Genomic DNA, 20,957 nt, shown 5'->3' with positions numbered 1-20,957 from the left:
CCATGAGGTGGGGCGATTGCCTCAGGTGGCAGATCTGCTCACCACCTGCCCACAGCTGCCACGGCCAGCTGCCTCTTTTTACTCCCTGTGACCGTAATAAATCAATTCATTCATTTATTCAGTCCCTGGGCTGCCTCACGAGGTGTGCATTTGTAATACTTATTGACACGAAGGGTAATCATGGCTCGTGTTCTTTTATTTGGGAGGAGTTTTAAGCTGTGAAAAACTGGCGGGCTTTCAGGTCAAGCAACAAATCTAAATATTTGCTAAATTTTTCAAACCTCCCATTCATAGAGTGGGGAGCTGATTTTTCACAGAGTCCACCTGCTTCATTTTCATTCCCTCAGTCTGTTCTGGAGGACTGGAGGTTGAAGGGTATAAGAAGAGGGCACAGGAAACTTCAGGGGGAAAGAGGAATCTGTGAAAATCATTTCTCTTCCTCTCTATTTAGTGGGCACATCATTCTGCAATTGGAAGAGCCTACTCTGGGTCCAAGCCATCCTTTCTTAACCACTTACAAACTCAACGCTACAGTACAATAAAAGCAACACAACCCTGCCCACAGACAAGTAGTCTAAGCAACCTCCAAGTTTACTTGGGAATAAACGCAATAGTGTTTAATTCTGAGTAGACTGTACTTTTAGTGGATTAGCTGAATCTTGAAGAATAAGTGGAGGGTGGCTGTCATTGGACTTTGTGTAAAGGTAAAGGTAAAGGGACCCCTGACCATTAGATCCAGTCGTGACTGACTCTGGGGTTGCGGTGCTCATCTTACTTTATTGGCCGAGGGAGCCGGCGTACAGCTTCCGGGTCATGTGGCCAGCATGACAAAGCCACTTCTGGCGAACCAGAGCAGCGCATGGAAACACCGTTGACCTTCCTGCCAGAGCAGTACCTATTTATCTACTTGCACTTGGATGTGCTTTCGAACTGCTAGGTTGGCAGGAGCAGGGACCAAGCAATGGGAGCTCAGCCCATCGCGGGGATTCAAACCGCCAACCTTCTGATCGGCAAGTCCTAGGCTCTGTGGTTTAACCCACAGCACCACTCGCGTCCCTGGACTTTGTGTAGTACATTGCAAATATATGCATCACCTATTACATTTTGAAGGCTTCACAATGCAGATGTTTCCAGCAGATGTTCACTTTCTGTTTGTAATGACAATTTGAAATTGATAGCTAAATTAGCAGAAATATCACCATTATTATACTGTAAGAAAATGACTCCCATCATTAGGGCTGCCGGCCTATTGGCACATTTCAGAACATGCACAAATACCAAGCAGAATTATATATAATCCCTTACCCTTTTAGTGTCATAATTGGGGGGGGGGGTATAATAGGATTCACGAGCACTTGGGATCTCATAGGTCCATTATACACTTGGATTTAGTCATTCTTTCTTTAAATGGATTTTGGAATTTAGTCATGAACAGCCGAGCGTGTTGTGTGTCCATTGGGACCTGAATGTGATTTTCATGGCAATAATGTCCATTAGCATGATTTAACATGAGCTTTTTGCTCAGGTTGCTGGAGCTATTTAGATAATCACAATCTTTGGGAACTTTAATGAAGGTTAACAAAGGCTGTTTTCCCCATCTCTGGCTGCTTTTTGGTGCCAAAAACGGCTATTTAGTAGTTGCCAGAGGCTGGCATGGCTATACTTGTTTCCCAACATCCTTTGCTTTTTACTGGAAAGAAACCAGAAATAAAAATCTCCCTCCGCCCCCCCCCCCATTGGTGAGTTTTTGTCGTGACTCAGATGGCTTCTGAATTTAAAAGCAACAAAAGGAGTTCTTTTAAAACAACAACAAGATACAGTCTTGCTTAAAATGTATATAGGAAGTGCAGTGTAAGCGATGGAAGTCAATCAATGAAGTTTTATTAGTATTTTCATATTGAGATATTTGTAGAATAAACTTGGGAGAAATTCTTCCACTTTTCTTCTTTTTTTCTCTTTATTTTTCTTTCTTTTCTTCTTTTTTCTCTTTTGTTCCTTTTTTCATGTATATGTGCTTATTTGAAATGTGTATGTATGTATTTGCAATATTTTGCTTATATTTTGTAACAATTATGTTAAATAAACAATTTTTTTAAAAAAAATAATAATGTGCACCACCACGCAGCTCAACAAAAGAGGTCCAAAATCAGTTGTCTAGAGGCATCTCTGGCACAGTGAGAGTGCAGGGAGTGGCTCTCCTGATTTCTCCATGCTTCTGCCACTGTCTGAACCCACAGCAAATCTGCAAGCTCTTCTTCGATACAAGAGCTAACAGAACAAAAGGTTGCCGCTCTTGCCTCTCAGATGCTTTGCTGTAGAGTAATTTACTTCTGTCTCACTTGTGGCTTTCACTTGTGCACTTACCCTGAACACTTTAATCAGCTAATTCCCAACCCTCCTATTGTCTTTAATTAGTATGGGGACAATTAGACCTTTTCAAAGTCAGAGCTAAGTGAGAATTGGCTTTTTAGAGTGGATATTTATTTTTGTTTTGTCCGCTAAAGCAGTAACTGGTGATCCTGTTGGAAGAATAGGAGCCACTTGGTTCCTTCAACCATATTTACGTCATTTTATTCCTTCCTTTGTTTACAGGATTCTGGAAAGCCACCTGTCCACCGTCTTGTGCCAGTCCTCTGTTGGTTTTTGTCAATTCAAAGAGCGGAGACAATCAGGGTGTAAAATTTCTCCGACGATTCAAGCAGTCGCTAAATCCAGCTCAGGTGTTTGATCTAATGAATGGAGGGCCTCATTTAGGGTAAGGAGTTTTGCTTTCTACCCACTGTTAGTCCTGGACAGGGTCATTGCAAAATTGGTACATTTAAATCGAACTTTATTCTGCTGGAGTTCACCATATCAGATTGTTGTATTATTGGAGAATTACAAAGCATCCAGTAGTTTCTTCTTCTGAGAAACATGCAGGTTGCCTAGAGAAGTTACCAGACAAGAACTTTCTCCAAGGAACAGACTCTCCTTCCTTGGAAGTTTTTAAGCAGAGCTTGGATGGCCATCTGTCATTGATGTTTGAGGCTTTAGCTCCCTGTTACAAGTTTGGCTTTGGTTTGCTAAATTACTTTTGGGGAGCTGTCCGGGCCATTTAGGTAGATAGCCACTGGCTCCCAATGACCCTTGCAAATTTTAAGCAGGGGTGGGTGGGAATACAACCGGTTTCACTTGCAAAGAAAAGAAGCAGAGAGGCTCTGTGCATATTTCACATCAGCTCATTGTATTTCCATCCCATGGCCATGCACTGCTTCCTCAATCCCTTCTGCCTCTTGCTGATGACCTCATGCTATCTAATCACCTGTGCGCCATACTTGTTAGGGGTCACTTGTTTTATTCTTCTAAAATGTCTATTGAGCTGCTATTCAACTGGCAAACTAATATTCTGTGTTCTTGTGCAGAGAATTATTATTATTATTATCTGTTGAATTTATATACCACCCTATACCCAGGGACACGGGTGGCTCTGTGGGTTAAACCACAGAGCCTAGGACTTGCCGATCAGAAGGTCGGCGGTTCGAATCCCTGCGACGGGGTGAGCTCCCTTTGCTCGGTCCCTGCTCCTGCCAACCTAGCAGTTTGAAAGCATGCCAGTGCAAGTAGATAAATAGGTACCGCTCCGGCGGGAAGGTAAATGCCATTTCCGTGCACTGCTCTGGTTCTCCAGAAGCGGCTTAGTCATGCTGGCCACATGACCCGGAAGCTGCACGCCGGCTACCTTGGCCACTAAAGCAAGATGAGCGCCACAACCCCAGAGTCGGTCACGACTGGACCTAATGGTCAGGGGCCCTTTACCTTTACCTTTCATACCCGGGGGTCTCAGGGCAGTTCACAGAAGGGAGTGGCTCCTCCAATAATTCACCAGTGCCTTTAAGGGCTTTCTAGAGTTTGATCACCTCTGAAGGGAACTGGTTATTCTGGCTTGTGGATAATTCTGCAGAGAACAGAGTGCCTCCTCCAAGGATACAGAATGTGACCAGTTAGCCAGCTAAATAGCACTTCAACAGATGCTGTTTTCTGGAAGATAGCTGGTATCAGCAAATCTGTGGGTGGTAAAGGTAAAGGGACCCCTGACCATTAGGTCCAGTCACGGACGACTCTGGGCTTGTGGCGCTCATCTCGCTTTATTGGCCAAGGGAACCCGTGTCCAGCTTCTGGGTCATGTGGCCAGCATGACTAAGCCGCTTCTGGCAAACCAGAGCAGCACACGGAAACGGCGTTTACCTTCCCACCAGAGTGGTACCTATTGATCTACTTGCACTTTGACGTGCTTTCGAACTGCTAGGTTGGCAGGGAGCTCACCCCGTTGCGGGGATTCGAACCACCGACCTTCTGATCTGCAAGCCCTAGGCTCTGGGGTTTAACCCACAGTGCTACCCGCGTCCCTTCCTATGGATGGTACCCATCCTTAATCCTACCCTGAATACACCCAGTGATGATAATGGGCATGACTAACTTGGGGTCGTTAAGAATATGAGAGAACCAAGGCAGTCAAAATCTCCTTGTTTGCATGGAGGTTGCATTCTGGGTCTTTGTTTGTGTCAGCAGTTGTGCGTAAACCCATTCTGCCACCGCTCTGTTCCACCCCTTTCCGGGGCAAAAAAAGGGGTGGTGTTGGTGGGCATAACAATCACTGCCTGTACTGATGATCCAGCAATAGAGCAGAATAGCACGTTTACTCTGTTTGCAACGACGCACTTCAGGTCTTGTATACCCGAAGGAGCGTCTCCAGCCCATTGTTCAGCCCGGACAGTGAGGTCCAGCGCCGAGGGCTTTCCGGCGGTTCCCTCACTGCGAGAAGCCAAGTTACAGGGAACCAGGCAGAGGGCCTTCTCGGTAGTGGCGCTTAACCTGTGGAATGCCCTCCCAGCAGATGTCCAGGCAATAAGCAACTATTTTACTTTTAAAAGACAACTGAAGGAGGCCCTGTTTAGGGAAGTTTTTAATGTTTGATGCTGTATTGTTTTTAACATTTGGTTGGAAGCTGCTCAGAGTGGCTGAGGAAACCCAGCCAGATGGGTGGGGTATAAATAATAATAATAATAATAATAATAATAATAATTATTATTATTATTATTATTATTATTATTATTATTATTATTATTATATTTATTTATTTATTTATTTATTTATTTATTTATTTATTTATTTATTTATTATTAAATTCCATGCTTTCTTCACATGAAGAGGGATTGCCACAGGAGGAATCCTATTTTGAGGGGTTTGGCCTTGGAGCAGACCTCACTTTCATTGCAATAATGCCACCACCATATTTGGTTAGTACTTGTAGACCAAAAACTGTTGGTTTGGATCTGTTATTTAGCAGTTTCTGCTAAATGCCAGAACTTTGAAAAAGGGAAAGCAATCAGGTTTTGTCACCTGAATTATTTTTTTAAAGCAACAAGTTGTTTCCCATAAAATTTCCAGAAGGATAGACATGATTGCAGGAAAATCAATTGAAGACAAACAGATTTGTAATGGCAGCTTCTGTGGGCTTGAGTCCACGAAAACATGTGCTAATAACAAATACTTAGTCTTTGGCGCTCTTGGTTGTTCCCCTCTTCTGAAAATCTGCATAATTTACTGTCAACAGCTAACACTGTCATTGTTGTGAATGTTTATATTGTATTTCCTTGTGGATTTGAACACAGACAATGCATTCTCTTTCAGTCTACGATTATTTCAGAAGTTTGACAATTTCCGAATCCTAGTGTGTGGAGGAGATGGAAGCGTTGGCTGGGTATTGTCTGAAATTGATAAACTCAACTTACATAAACAGGCGAGTATCGGTTTCTTCTTATTGAGGAGGAAAGAAAGAGTGAGGTGGGTTTTTAAGAAACTAGAAAATAAAACAAAAGTGAAGAAAAACAAAAACCCACAAATATAGGCCTGTAAGCTGACTTTAAACAGAATATTTCTTATTTCGTTTAGTGTCATTTGGGAGTGCTACCCCTGGGTACAGGAAATGACCTTGCCCGTGTCCTTGGCTGGGGAGGGTCTTGTGATGACGACACACAGCTTCCTCAAATTTTGGAGAAGTTGGAACGAGCTAGCACCAAAATGTTAGACAGGTAAGTAAGCATCTCTTTCCTCTCCCCCACCTCAATTAATTTTATTCATAAGCAGTGCCGGATTTACATATAAACTAAACAAGCTATAGCTTAGGGCCCCACTCTCTTCCCAAAAAAATTAAAGGGAAAAAAACCTGGATGCACATTTCCAAAATAAAAATAAAAAACAAATAAAATAAAACCTACAGTGTTTTGTGTTGTGTCGGCTCCTATAATGTAATAGCTATGATGTAATAGGCTCCTGCTAGCCCGCTCCCTAAAATATCAGTGGTTTGCTCATTTCTGTATATAGAGTGCCTACATTCTGGATGTGCAAATGGCTTTAGATACCTATTAGGTCCATAAATTACCATACAGTGGTACCTCGGGTTACATACGCTTCAGGTTACATACGCTTCAGGTTACAGACTCCGCTAACACAGAAATACAGTGGTGCCTCGCAAGACGAAAAGAATCTGTTCTGTGATTCTCCTCATCTAGCGGTTTTTTCCGTCTTGCGAAGCAAGCCCATTGAAGGATTAGCGCTATTAGCGGCTTTTAGCGGCTTTTAGCGGCTTATCTGCTGATCGGATCAGCTGATAAGCGGCTTAGCGGCTTAGAAAAAGGGGGGGAGGAAAAAAAACAGCAGGAACTCACAAGACATTGTAGTCTTGAGAAGCAAGCCCATAGGAGATTCGTTTTGCGAAGCACCTCCAAAACGGAAAACTCTTTCGTCTAGCGAGTTTTCCGTCTTGCGAGGCATTCGTCTTGCGGGGCACCACTGTATTGCTTCAGGTTAAGAACTTTGCTTCAGGATGAGAACAGAAATCGTGCTCCGGCGACGCTGCGGCAGCAGGAGGCCCCATTAGCTAAAGTGGTGCTTCAGGTTAAGAACAGTTTCAGGTTAAGAACAGACCTCCGAAATGAATTAAGTACTTAACCCGAGGTACCACTGTATAGCACATATTCAACACAAAAAACAGTGACAATTTGCTGTTGACGAAGGACAGCTGGACATATAAAGGGCCCCATTACCTTCAGGAGCTTTGGGCCTCATCAAACCTAAATCCGGCCCTGTTCATAAGGGTTGAATTACCTTTGAGTGACTGTTTCTTCTTCTTCCAATATGAATACAAATTGATTTTGCTATGTGAATTTGGTCCTTTGCATGTTGTTTGATCACCTGGATATATGGCACTTTTTTCAGGTGGAGCATAATGTCTTACGAATTGAAACTGCCATCAAAGCAGTCTATTCTTCCTGTTACGCCAGAAGAGGAGTCTGAGGAATGTCAGGTGAATATAGGTTTTGGGATGTGATTAAATTGTAGAGCTGGAAAAAATGAAATATAATTAACAAAGCAATCCTAGGCAAGTAAAATCCCATTGCGTTCACCAGGGCTTAATTTCAGATAAGTCTGCAAAGGATTGCTTTAAAAAAACTAGGCTCGTATGTAGCAGCTTATTTCAATAGAGTTTTGTTTAAAAATTACATTGGTGTAACATGGATAGTCATCGTTAGCAACTATGAGAGATGTTTCTTACCGACAGTTGGGGATCCACAAGCACTAATTAATTGAAATTTTAGGCTGTCCTGCATTGAAGGAGTATATATGACTTTCCTCTCCTGCATTTACCATCCCAATAACCGTCTGAGGTAGAGTCAGGGACTGGCAGGTTGCTGTCGAGTATACATCGATGGCAGGGCAGCTGGAGGCTGGCTCGGGAGAGGGGGGCAGTGATTTGCATGTCAAGGTCCCCAAACCACCCCCAAATGAATTCACACTTCACACAGGAATTTTTGTTTAAGGTTTTTGGCATAATTTTGGCCACAACTTTATTAAAATACAAAATGTGAGTGGTTGCGACTATCTGTCCCCGCCCAGGGACAGAACTGACTTCCACAAGCCTGCGAAGTCAGTAAGGGAAAACATTTTGGGGGAGAGAATAAAGCTGGGCGCCAGGATCTCACCTCTCCCCAAATGCTCCCAGGGGCTCTTGCGTGGCCCAAGCCCCTTGACAGGGGTTCGGACAAGAGCATGGCAAACCCCTGGATTCCTTTAACAGAATTCCCTTGCAGCAGCAGCATTGGAGGGGCAGGCACAGCCAATCCTTACCCCTCCACCAACCAATTTTCTAACACCAATGCCTAACCTCAACCTTACAAGTTGTGACGATTTGCTATGCAAATCAGCCAAATGGACAAAATCCCTACCAGGCCCCTGCCCCAAAAGCAGACGACCCCATGACAGGCATAGCAAGGTCAAACACAAAAGCCCTAAAATTAGGGAGGGTGGGCGGGTGATCCAATGTGCGCAGTGAAAAGAACCCCACCACAACCCGTGCTCTCCATGAAGGAGAACACGCTTTGTGGGGACCTGTGCCAGCCAGGAGGCAAGAGTCAGAGGCAGGGGAAGCTTCAGAGCTGGAAGATGGAGCACAGGAGGAAGAGGGGAAAGAAGCAGGTCAGGCAGGTGAAGGGCTGAGTGCTCCCCCACCCCTTCCTCCATCACCATCTCCCTGAACCAGGAAAGAATTGAAACGGGAAGAACAGATGCAGCTTCCACACAGGCTTAGTCTTTGACTGCATGCATGCAGCCTGTCAGGAGAAGATACATAACCTGGTGGAGGGGGAGTGGTCCCCTGTTGCACCAGCCGCTCCTGTGTGTGGTATTTGGAGCCATGGAAACTCTTGTGTCAGCTTTGACAATAAAGAGCGAACTATCTGCCCTGTGCCTTCCTTTGGCCCTTGACCAAGAGGTTAGTCTGGTGCATGTCTAATGGGTGTGCACCAATTTGAACCAAGGTAGTCCCTTAGTCTAACCACTACCTATACAATGCCGGCTTTACATTTGTTGCAAAAACAAAGGCTGCTTATTTGAAGTGTCTGTCAGTTCATTTTGAGAAAGTCTACAATACAACCACGTATTAGAATCGGACTGTAATCTGAAGACTTCCCATAATCCTCAATTGCTCAGTAGTTTGACTGATTAAATCATTTCAAACAAACAAACAAACAAACAAACAAACAAACAAATGGATGTATACATACAGGCAGGTATTAAGTGTTCGGAATTAAACTCTCTCTCTCTCTCTCTCTCTCTCTCTCTGAATATCTCTTTCATTTTTTATTTACACGGCTCTATGAGGTTTCATCTATGAATCTATGGAATAGTCTTAGGTGATCATACTATAATCATAAAATTGATCTATTACATTGTTCTGTATATTAATAGAACAGTATTAAAAGAATAAGTGCTAATACCTCAAACTGAGATTAGCTTTTCTCAGCATGGTAGAAACTTCATCAGACAGGCAGGAACGCTTGGTGGTGACAGAATCATCAGAGGGTGTGACATTGAATTCCTCCTTTGCCTATGCCTCACTAGATTGTGGCTTTCATATTTTTTCAAACCAATCTATTATAATTTTCCCTAGTTCACCATTTTATATTGGAGTTAAGACTGAGAGCGTTCTTAGGCTAAGAAAATCAATAACCGCAGATACATCTAGCATTACTGTATAGAAGACATCTTTGGTGGATGCAGAAAGGGATCTGCCTGTGTGATATTTGTTTTTTTACTTCAGCACAATCACAGGTAGAACATGAATAATTATTTCTTAATTTTTAGATGTCTATGTATGAAGATTCAGTTGCTGCTCACCTGGCTAAGATCCTCGATTCTGATCAGCACTCTGTTGTCATATCATCGGCCAAGTAAGTTAAAAAAAAACGTGCACGTCACAATATAGCGTAGAGCAGTTTTGTGTTACATCTTTTTTAATATGCATGCAAGCATGAACGTTTACTTGCACACTCAAATTTGGACTCTTGCCCGATTCAGATGTTACATGCAAGGGTGCTGCAGGCGCAAGAGCAAAGTTAGGGCTCCGCGACGCTTCAGGGTAGATGTGGAATTGTGATTTCTGCTTGTGGCAGAGTGCTTGTACAACAGTGCATCACAACAAGCTGTGATGAACCTCGGCTGACAAAAGAATGTCAGGCTCATTAAGAACTGTGGGTTAAACCACAGAGCCTAGGACTTGCTGATCAGAAGGTTGGCGGTTGGAATCCCCGTGACGGGGTGAGCTCCCGTTGCTCGGTCCCTGCTCCTGCCAACCTAGCAGTTCGAAAGCACATCAAAGTGCAAGTAGATAAATAGGTACCACTCCGGCGGGAAGTTAAACGGCGTTTCCGTGCGCTGCTCTGGTTCGCCAGAAGCGGCTTAGGCATGCTGGCCACATGACCCAGAAGCTGTATGCCGGCTCCCTTGGCCAATAAAGCAAGATGAGCGCCACAACCCCAGAGTCGGTCACAACAGGACCTAATGGTCAGGGGTCCCTTTACCTTTACCTATATGCCCCAAAGAGGATTCCTTAGGCTTCAGTTGTGTACAGTTGTGGTTCCAGCATCACCTACCGATCTTGAGTTTCACCTTTTCTGTATTCTCTTCCACACACACACACACACACACACACACACACACACACACACACTGCCCCTAAGTCTCATGCTGCCACTGTGCAGGGAGAAGGGTCATTTGAGAAGGTGGCAGTGGTCTGGAGTCTTCCCTTTGGTCATTCTTGGGTGGTGTCCTTGTGACCCCTGGCTCCCCACCACAAGGGGTCTGGCCGCAAGAAATATGGCAAGCAGATAAGGGAGCAGGAACCTAGATGCGCATGGGCTGTGAAATCTCAGGGCCGTTGCTTGTGTGATAGAAAATGCATGGCTGTTAGGCTCTAAATGGATGTTCATTGGGAACAGTGAAACTATATTACTGCCTCAAACAGAATTGATATTCCAACATCACCCCTTCCCTTTCTCTTTGCCTTGGCGTTTCTGTCTCTTTCATAAAAGGATATTGTGTGAAACTGTAAAAGGCTTTGTGGCTAAAATAGGAAAGAGCTGTGACAGACCCATGGAGAACACAGAAGCTGATGCTATGGCTATTAAAGTAAGAATTAAGCTTTCCTTCCTTAAAAAAACCCTCACTTCAAATGTATCCATGTTAGAAATTTCCCAGTGTTAAGATTTGCTTCTTTGTATAAATTCTCAAAATGATTTTAGTAAAACACCTTTTAGTAAACTCTTGAGTGAAGTCAAGAATTGGTTAAATCTATAATGTATTTTAAATTGGTTTTACTTTTGGTTTTCCTAAGTTCATTCAGAAGGCAGAGTAAACATTTTTACCCCAAGTTCTAAAACAGCTTTAATGAATACCGATGTTGTACAGTTTATTATGTCTGTGCCCTGGCTTTGGCCTCCTAGAATGCAACAACAACAACATCAACAACAACAACAACAACAACAACAACAACAACAACAACAACGACTTGAGATCCATATTCTTCATGACAGAAAATTTATGAAGGGAAAGAGAGCAGGAAATATCAAAGCTCCTAGTAGGCAACCTTTTGGATGCCTTAGCAAAGTCCCCATAGGGAGGGACCAGTTGTGTGGGGCAGGACAAGCCATGCCACCTAAGGGGACACTTGGTTACTCTTTGGGCAGTGACAGAGAAGTGGAAATGTTAATCTGCTGGATGGGGGAGCCTGAAGACCAAACGGCTGTGTAGTCTAGACCTAGGCTTCTCTCCTAACAGAAGCCCTGCTTGCTGCCCAGCAAGGCAGGGCACTTCCCAGTGGAGGTGGCCACCATAAATCATTCAGACCTAAGTAATGAGTGCCACACCAATTTCCCAGTGCTCGTCTCTAATAAAACCGGTGCGGCGGTCAAGGTAGGTCAGGGCAGGGACACTGTTACAGGCCCGCAAACATGAAGACCCAAATCTCACGCGTGTGAGAAGGTTTCGTAACAGGAGAACCTTTCTTTAAACCAGGGGTGGCTTTTTCGAGCCTAAAGGATGCATTGACCATTGGGTCAGCTCTACAAGGGTCTTACGCCAGCACTCATACCACAACAGATGTACGCACACAGAGAGATGCACACAGAAACACACACACACAGCATAAACAGTGTCCACACATACAGGGTGCCACATGCACGCACACACACTTCCCAGTCCTACCCACACTGAGTGACTATGGTTTTAGGAGTGGCTCCCGCATAAGTGTATTTTCACCCCCCCCCTGACTCTAGATAGTTGGGTTCCTGGAGGGTTTCAGCAGTGGCTCCTGCAGCCACCATTGACGGCTGGTCAGTGTCCTCTGAGAAGCTCTGATGCTTCACCATTGGTCAGGAAGCATCTTGGAGTTGGAGCCCACTTTCTGGAGCGCTCCAACCAATTCAAAATGACGGTGGCTCGCTCAGTGATGCTGCAGAAGCCAATGACGTTGCTTCCAAAAAACAGTGCTTTGAGGCGTCCCATCCAAAGAAGATTGGCAAGTTAGACTAATGGACTATGCTGAAATGGCAAAATTGATGATAAAATTAAGAGGAAGAGACGGCAATGAATTTAAGGAATAGTGAAAGGTGTTTATTGCATATATACAGAAGCAATGTACACAGGGTAATACATTAGCAGGGTTTTAAGTTTACTTGTGATTTTACAATGAATGGCTAATAGGTGATTTAAATATGTTATAAATTTAACAATGGACATGCAGTATGTTGAAAAATAATGGAACCAGGGAAGGGATTAGAGGGAAGTCAATTTTGTTTTGTTTTGTTTTTGCATTGTTGTTGTTTTCTTATTTTTCTTACTTTTGGAAAATCAATAAAATACTATTAAAACAAAACAAAAAACATTGCTTTAAAAATGAGAAAACTGTCGTAAAGTTGTTGGCATTTGTCAGGGAGCTGGTGGGCTGCTTTATTGTCAAAACAATTGCTTAGTGTTTATTTAGCCTTACGTATGAATGCGCATTTCTTTTTTGTGTATATTTCTTTCCGTTTGTCTGTGGCGCTGTTAGTGTTCAGAGCTGAACGAGAAGCTCAACCTGTTGCTTCAAGCCCTTCACTCTGAAGCCCAGGTTGCCTCTGTGTTGCCGCGAAGCACTTCCCCCATTGCAGAGGAAGCAGCCGAAGAGTCATCAAGCGAAGAGTCTCTGTCCGATGCCAAGGAGCCGCTGACAGAGAGCAACAGAACATCTGTCCCACACCAGATCTTCAAGCCCCGAGAACAGCTCATGCTCAGAGCAAATAGTCTGAAGAAGGCTCTAAGGCAAATTATTGAGCAAGCAGAAAAAGGTGTGCTTCTGGAAGACAATCTTGCTTATTAACTTTACTTGTGACAATTTCTGGTTCATTAAAAAAAATAAAAAATCCCACTTATTACAACACTAACTACTTGTACAGTGGTACCTCAGGTTACATACGCTTCAGGTTACATACGCTTCAGGTTACAGACTCCGCTAACCCAGAAATAGTGCTTCAGGTTAAGAACTTTGCTTCAGGATAAGAACAGAAATTGTGCTCCGGCGGCACGGCAGCAGCAGGAGGCCCCATTAGCTAAAGTGGTGCTTCAGGTTAAGAACAATTTCAGGTTAAGAACAGACCTCCGGAACGAATTAAGTACTTAACCTGAGGTACCACTGTATGTTTGATTTTTTGTTGTGGCACTTATAACATGAATAAAGTATCAAACAGAATGAGGAGGGAGTACTCAGATCTCAGGTAGATGGCAAACTACTATTTAGTCGCAAATGCCTCTTTGGTAAAGGTGTTTGAGAGGGTGGTGTCAGTCCAGATGCAGAAACTTTGGGGGGGGGGGAACTATAGCAGATGCCTTCTGAAAATTTAATAGTGCTTTGCTTATCTCTCTTTTACTGAGAGGGAGTACAATAATACAGTGGTACCTTGGGATGCAAATGGGATCCGTTCCGGAGCCCCATTCGCATCCTGAACGGAACATAAGATCTGACTGCGCATGTGCGGGTCGCATTTTGCCGCGCATGCACGTGATGTCATTTTGAGCGTCTGCGCATGCGCGAGTGGCGGAACCCGGAAGTAACGCGCTCCGTTACTTCCAGGTTGCCGCGGAGTGCAACCCCAACGCGCTCAACCTGAAGCACATTCAACCCGAGGTATGACTAATAGGAAATGCACATGAAAAGAATGCACAAATTTCCCATAGTGTTTTCCAGTAAAAACCAAATGTGTAAATCCACCTTAACATTCAGGAGATATTATTGGGAGTCTAGCAGTACATTTTCTTTTTCTTTTTTACTTGCATTCTTAACTTTAGTGATACACGATAGATTTCAGAAATTTGAATAATGACATGGACACGTGCTTGCCTGCTCTTGTAGTTGTAGATGAACAGAATGCCCATTCGGAAGTGCAAATAAATCAGTCGTCGGTGAAGTATAGTAAGGAATTGGATGAATCCAAAGAAGATACAAAGGAATCTGAAGCTCACTCAGGTCAGTAGCCAAAAAAGTAGCCATTGCTTAAGGATTCTAAATAAGTCTGCAATGAGTCTTTTTCAGTAAGGCTTACACAGGGAGTGAAGCTCATACTTCCATACTTACGTTCAAGCTCTGTTTGTTATTTCTCTGTGGAGTTCCCACTCCTCTTTTATCTTAGCCCAAGTATGTGCATGAATATTCTTGATGGAAGCTCCAAGACTCTAGTCCAGGGGTCTGCAACCTTTAAGACAAAAAGAGCCACTTGGACCCGTTTCCGAAGGGAAAAAAAACCTGGGAGCCACAAAACCATTGTGACATTTAAAGCATGCGCGCCGCTGCCCTCTGATCTGACAGCGGGCGGGAAGGTGACGTTGGGACGGTGCGTGACTAACGCACGCACCACCCCCATGCGACATCACAGCCAGTACAGCGCCCGCCACAGTGGGGAGTGTCGGGGCGCACAATGCGCCTCCTCCCCTCGCTAATATCCACCCCGGAGCCGCGGCAAAGGTGTAAAAGAGCCACGTGCAGCTCCGGAGCCGCAGGTTGCAGACCCCTGCTCTAGGGCCTCGTATAGAAGATGTCCTTCGCTCAGGCTCTTTCCATCTCATTCATCAGCTGGAACCTTCAGTGGGATAAACCAATTGCTATTCACCCCTTTGCTTTCCTTCCCACCTTTCCCCCACTGCCCATTTATTTAAACTTCAACAAACAATACACAGGGCAGTGATATAAAAGCCAAATGCAAAGGCACGCAAAAATATATCACCAAGGGCGGCTGCTCCACAATAAACAAGCAAACTAATAAATCACAGGTGTAGCCTTTTTCGGATAAAGAAAACGTACACGTATGGCTTATTTATTCGTTTTATAGGTAAAAAACTCGATTTATTTCTACTTAGGGATATGTATATATATTTCTGTCTCTCTGAATAGTTAAAACTGCCCCCAAATCTCCAGTTGGACGCAGAAGTCGCATTCCTTCACATGCAAGTTCTTTTTCAGCAACAACCTGCACAGCCAGCAAAGAAAACCTTCCAGTCCTGAACACGAGGATAATTTGCCCAGGTAACAAGGATTTTAAAATTCTCCAGTCCATTGCCTTGAGTTTCCAAAAATATACTAGTGTAGTTTTTCTAAGGACCTGTCAAATGAAGCTTGGTTGTTAACATCTTTCTCCCATTTTTAAAAGAGCTTACACATTGCTCAGGGACGCGGGTGGCACTGTGGGTTAAGCCACTGAGCCTAGGACTTGCCGATCAGAAGGTTGGCGGTTCGAATCCCCGCGACGGGGTGAGCTCCCGTTGCTTGGTCCCTGCTCCTGCCAACCTAGCAGTTTGAAAGCACATCAAAGTGCAAGTAGATAAATAGGTACCACTCCGGCGGGAAGGTAAACGGCGTTTCTGTGTGCTGCTCTGGTTCGCCAGAAGCAGCTTAGTCATGCTGGCCACATGACCCAGAAGACTGGACCTAATGGTCAGTGGTCCCTTTACCTGTACACATTGCTCAAGCCTGAGACTTCAAGCTATGACTTTGAGATATGGAGTTCACCTGGAGTCTTAAAATAATAGAATCAAAGAACTGTAGAGTTGGAAGGGACCCAAAGGCCATCTAGTCCAACCCCCTGAAGAAAGGAAACTCTGAAATGATGGCCCAGAGAAGTTGGGGATGGAAAAATAGCTGGGGTTGGTATAGTTTTGCTGCTTCCCATCTTCCACAGATCCCATTTCTCCCCAGGTCCTTTTCTTTCCAATGTTTCCAGCAGAAAAATGGACACCCTGAAAAACATTCAAAACTAAAACAACATCATATGAAATATTTCCACTTTTAGAATGAGTGAAATGCTTTTCAGGGTAATGTTTTAGCTACCCACTTCTCGTCCTCCCTCAAAATGATTTCTAATAGCTAAGATAAAACTACAGTATTGAGTAATTGTAACATGCATTTTCCTGTTTTCCCATCAGGTCTAAGAGCAGGTCTGGCGGCTTCCATTGCAGGGAGTTCTATTATTAGCAAAATGTTACTAGCCAACATTGATCCATTTGGTGCTACGCCGTTTATTGATCCTGATCCAGAATCACTGTAAGAAGGAAAATATGTTTTGCTTAATCCTTATGGTTTTCTGTTTCACATTTACTTGCCAGTCTTATTTCTCTTTCTATACCAAATTAATATCCAGAAAGTCATGCCGCAAACGAAGGAAAGTTTGAGTGGCTTTAATGGATTCAAAAGTCCAGAACTCTTAAGTGAAAAAATTGTTTCTTAAAAATAAAAACAGCAGACTTACACAATTGTAGTTCTCAAATAGGTCAGTAGGTAGTCAGCTATTCTATCTTCACATTGTCCTAGGAAGACCTGATAAGTGATGTGCTACTTTACTTCAGTTTTGGACTTGAGTTAGAACTTCAGCTGCGGCTACCTCGTTCCTCCTTCACACACCTTCCTCCGAAAACAGTTTTAAGAGCAAGGGGGGGAGACAGGATTAACAAGAGCAGTAGGTCTCCTCAAGCTGTGCAGCCATCCACGCTCTGTTTTTCTCCTCTCCTCTCAAGAAAGGAATGGAAAGGGTTGGGCGTGGAGGGACAAAAAAGAGAGAATCTTCACATCTGTTCCGTGAGCAGTTGTGTAAATCAAAATACCTTCCCGGTGGACTGCCCCAACTCTGCAGCACCTCTGTGATCGTGGGGGATTGCAAGTGGGCAGGGGGCTTGGTAACAATCAGGTTCCCCACCTTATGAGAGCCAGTGTGGTGTAGTGGTTAAGAGCGGTAGTCTCGTAATCTGGGGAACCGGGTTCGCGTCTCCGCTCCTCCACCTGCAGCTGCTGGGTGACCTTGGGCCAGTCACATTTCTTTGAAGTCTCTCAGCCCCACTCACCTCACAGAGTGTTTGTTGTGGGGGAGGAAGGGAAAGGAGATTGTTAGCCGCTTTGAGACTCCTTCGGGTAGTGAAAGGCGGGATATCAAATCCAAACTCTTCTTCTTCTTCTTCTCTTATGCAAGAAGATGTATTTTCCAGTGGCAGAAACCCAAGGTATTCTTCCCAAAAGATGAAGAAGAAGGAATGGCCAGATATTTCTGTAACACACAATTCTGTTGCTGTCTCAGGGTGTGTTTGTGTGTGTGTGTGAGAGAGAGAGAGAGAGAGAAAGAGAGAGAGAGAGAGAAATGTGGGGAATTAGTGTAGAATCAGTTGAAAAACTATAAATGTGTCATTGTATACTCGTACATACAGTTCTTGCAATCGACCTTTGCTATGATAAGGTTATAATGCAGTTGCACATTTGTCTACAGGGAAGGATATTCAGAGAAGTGCGTCATGAACAATTATTTTGGCATTGGATTAGATGCAAAGATTTCATTAGAATTTAATAATAAACGAGAAGAACACCCTGAAAAATGCAGGTAATTGAGTCAGAACCAAGATTTTAAATAGAAATATTTTCTGCAAACATGTATGTAATATCTTTTTTTAAAAATTGCATCTTAGCAGTGGTTAGTGTGTGAACTATACGCCTGGGCATGATCATTTTTCCTTTTCTTTTTAGAAGCAGGACAAAGAACATGATGTGGTATGGTGTACTTGGTACTAAAGAATTACTGCAACGGACCTACAAGAACTTAGAACAAAAAGTTCAGCTTGAGGTAATATTTATATATCCCTAACTGCATCCCTGTCAGAGTCGGGCTGCAGGAACAGAAGGCTCCCTCCCCTTCCCCAATCCCTACAGGCCATACTTCATACTTACTTGTTTTATTTATTTATCCATTTCATTAAAAAAATTACACGTCTTGATTGGAAAAAAGCACTCAAAGCAATTTTTTAAAAAGATTAAATTGTAAGTTCAGGGAAAATTCACAATACATAAAGAAGTTAAAATACTAAAACAGATTAAAATTCACACCAGCGTTTCCAAGTGTTTGAAACAAAATAAAAAAATTCCTTCCAGTAGCACCATAGAGACCAACTAAGTTTGTTATTGGTATGAGCTTTCGTGTGCATGCACACTTCTTCAGATACACTGAAACAGAAGTTGCCAGATCCTTCTATATAGTAAGAGGGTGGGGAGGGATATTATTCAGAAGGGTGGTGGGAATGGGTGATAGACTTAATGGGTATGGTAAACCTGTTGACGACTGTTAACGACTGCAATTAGTCTTACAGGAAAAAGCAAGGGGTGAGATGGCTAAAAATAGCTTTATCATGTATAATGAGATAAGAAGCCAATGTCTCTATTCAGACCAGGTCTCTCCATGGTTTTAAGTTTGGTAAAAAAGGTAAAGGGACCCCTGACCATTTGGTCCAGTCGTGACGAACTATTGGGGTTGCAGCGCTCATCTCGCTTTATTGGCCAAGGGAGCCGGCATACAGCTTCCGGGTCATGTGGCCAGCATGACTAAGCCGCTTCTGGCGAACCAGAGCAGTGCACGGAAACGCCGTTTACCTTCCCACCGGAGCGGTACCTATTTATCTACTTGCACTTTGACGTGCTTTCGAACTGCTAGGTGGGCAGGAGCTGGGACCGAACAACGGGAGCTCACCCCTTCGCGGGGATTCAAACTGCCAACCTTCTGATCGGCAAGTCCTAGGCTCTGTGGTTTAACCCACAGGGCCACCTGCGTCCTTTTTAAGTTTGGTAATAAGTTGCAATTCAGCAACTTCTCTTTCCAGTCTATTTCTGAAATTCTTTTGTAATAAGACAGCTACTTTGAGATCTTGTATAGAATGTCCTGGGAGATTGAAGTGTTCTACTGGTTTCTAAGTGAATGGGTAGCCTTGCCTAGCCAGGCACCCAAAATAGTACAGGGAGAGTGCCTGCTTGATTCCAACAGGCAGGGAGTTCCAATGTGCAGCTGCTGCCACAGTAAACGGTTTAATGGGTATAGAAAATCTGTGCTACGTAAACTCAATGACCTTTAGGTCCAATATGTGATTAAAGGATATAGCAAATTATTTCAGTGATCATTTATACAGTTGTTGTTTTTATGCATTTCAGTGTGATGGACAATACATCCCCCTCCCCAGTCTTCAAGGCATAGCTGTTTTGAATATCCCAAGCTACGCTGGCGGGACTAATTTCTGGGGCGGAACCAAGGAGGATGATGTAAGCAGGGTGAAGGGGGTCGTTTCTAAAAGTGTTTTTGCTGCCAATGTCCCCGTGAAGCAGGATTTATGCTGGTTCTATTGACAGTATGTTCAGGTTTGACATCTCCAGAAAAGCAATGACAAACCTAGACAGCATCTTAAAAAGCAGAGACATCACCTTTCCAACAAAGGTCCGTATAGTTAAAGCTATAGTTTTCCCAGTAGTGATGTATGGAAGTGAGAGCTGGACCATAAAGAAGGCTGATAGCCGAAGAATTGATGCTTTTGAATTATGGTGCTGGAGGAGACTCTTGAGAGTCCCATGGACTGCAAGAAGATCAAACCTCTCCATTCTGAAGGAAATCAGCCCTGAGTGCTCACTGGAAGGTCAGATCGTGAAGCTGAGGCTCCAAGACTTTGGGCACCTTATGAGAAGAGAAGACTCTCTGGAAAAGATCCTGATGTTGGGAAAGATGGAGGGCACAAGGAGAAGGGGACGACAGAGGACGAGATGGTTGGATAGTGTTCTCGAAGCTTCCAGCATGAGTTTGACCAAACTGCGGGAGGCAGTGGAAGACAGGAGGGCCTGGCGTGCTCTGGTCCAGGGGGTCACAAAGAGTCGGACACGACTAAACGACTAAACAACAACAACTCTTAAAATGCCTACATATTTGTTATTTCTTCATATATGCATAAAATAGTAAGGCTTTCGTCACGCTGCAGTTCATCAACCCCAGCGTGATGACAAAATGACAGGCAGCAGACCTGTTCGGAGAGAAGGAAGCTGGGTACGCTTGCCCTGGGCCTTGTAGCCGGCATGGGGGGCTCTGCAGGGGCCTGCTGGACTTCGCATGCCAAGAACACCCCTTGTCTCCCAGTCGACTTGGGGACTTAATGGATGAAACGCCCATGATTGTTTGTATGCACTGCAAGTCTTTGATTTGCGTTGCTGGTCCAGACTTGAATAAAATGTGTAGCGTCAGACGGGGGGCCAACTTGAATAAAACATGGGGGGAGGGGAGCAGGTAAGCCCCACCCCACATAACACTGGGGAACAAATTTTTTGTTGCATTGACACCTGCAATTGTTCTAACCTAATTTCGATGTGCTGATTTCATATCTGAAGTTGGATTTGTTCTGTAAGCTCTAGGTTTTTTTTTTTTTGCAATTCATGTTTTTCACTTTTCACCATAATCTTTGTTTTTCACAATGCAAGAATTCAATATTTTATTAAACACATAGCCAAAGTGGTACAATATGAGTATAAATGTATATACTATACTCATAGTGTATATAGCACTATGAGTATAGTATATAGCATTGAACATAACATGTATAGCATTGAAGATGACATGTATATCTATGTACAGTTGGAGGTATGCAAAAAAATGTATTCCCTTGGGATACACAGTATACTGGGGAACCAATTTTCCCCCCATTTTCTTTTGCATGAGATTTTTCAATTGTTCTTATATGTTCTTTCAATGCTGATTTCAAAACTGAAATAGATTTTT

The 20,957-nt window shown here is 43.7% G+C and overlaps 1 protein-coding gene and 1 long non-coding RNA gene across 2 annotated transcripts in view; both read left to right on the top strand.

Moving 5' to 3' along the window:
- The window catches only part of LOC308594059, a 227,903-nt gene that overhangs the window by 175,612 nt on the left and 31,334 nt on the right, over positions 1–20,957 (top strand). The gene's annotated exons all lie outside the window — the stretch shown is intronic.
- The window catches only part of DGKH (diacylglycerol kinase eta), a 99,123-nt gene that overhangs the window by 54,913 nt on the left and 23,253 nt on the right, over positions 1–20,957 (top strand). The window contains exons 9-21 of the mRNA XM_081206729.1: positions 2,593–2,755; positions 5,671–5,779; positions 5,932–6,071; positions 7,258–7,345; positions 9,682–9,767; positions 10,908–11,004; positions 12,923–13,199; positions 14,261–14,374; positions 15,296–15,427; positions 16,324–16,441; positions 17,652–17,762; positions 17,906–18,002; positions 19,355–19,462. Of these exons, the coding sequence (XP_081062855.1) occupies positions 2,593–2,755; positions 5,671–5,779; positions 5,932–6,071; positions 7,258–7,345; positions 9,682–9,767; positions 10,908–11,004; positions 12,923–13,199; positions 14,261–14,374; positions 15,296–15,427; positions 16,324–16,441; positions 17,652–17,762; positions 17,906–18,002; positions 19,355–19,462 (1,640 nt within the window). The remainder of the gene's footprint in view (positions 1–2,592; positions 2,756–5,670; positions 5,780–5,931; positions 6,072–7,257; positions 7,346–9,681; positions 9,768–10,907; positions 11,005–12,922; positions 13,200–14,260; positions 14,375–15,295; positions 15,428–16,323; positions 16,442–17,651; positions 17,763–17,905; positions 18,003–19,354; positions 19,463–20,957) is intronic.

The sequence above is a fragment of the Podarcis bocagei genome, assembly GCF_964188305.1.
Source record: "Podarcis bocagei genome assembly, chromosome: 8".
Classification (NCBI taxonomy): Eukaryota; Metazoa; Chordata; class Lepidosauria; order Squamata; family Lacertidae; genus Podarcis; species Podarcis bocagei.
This window is presented reverse-complemented; position numbering and strand designations above follow the sequence as displayed.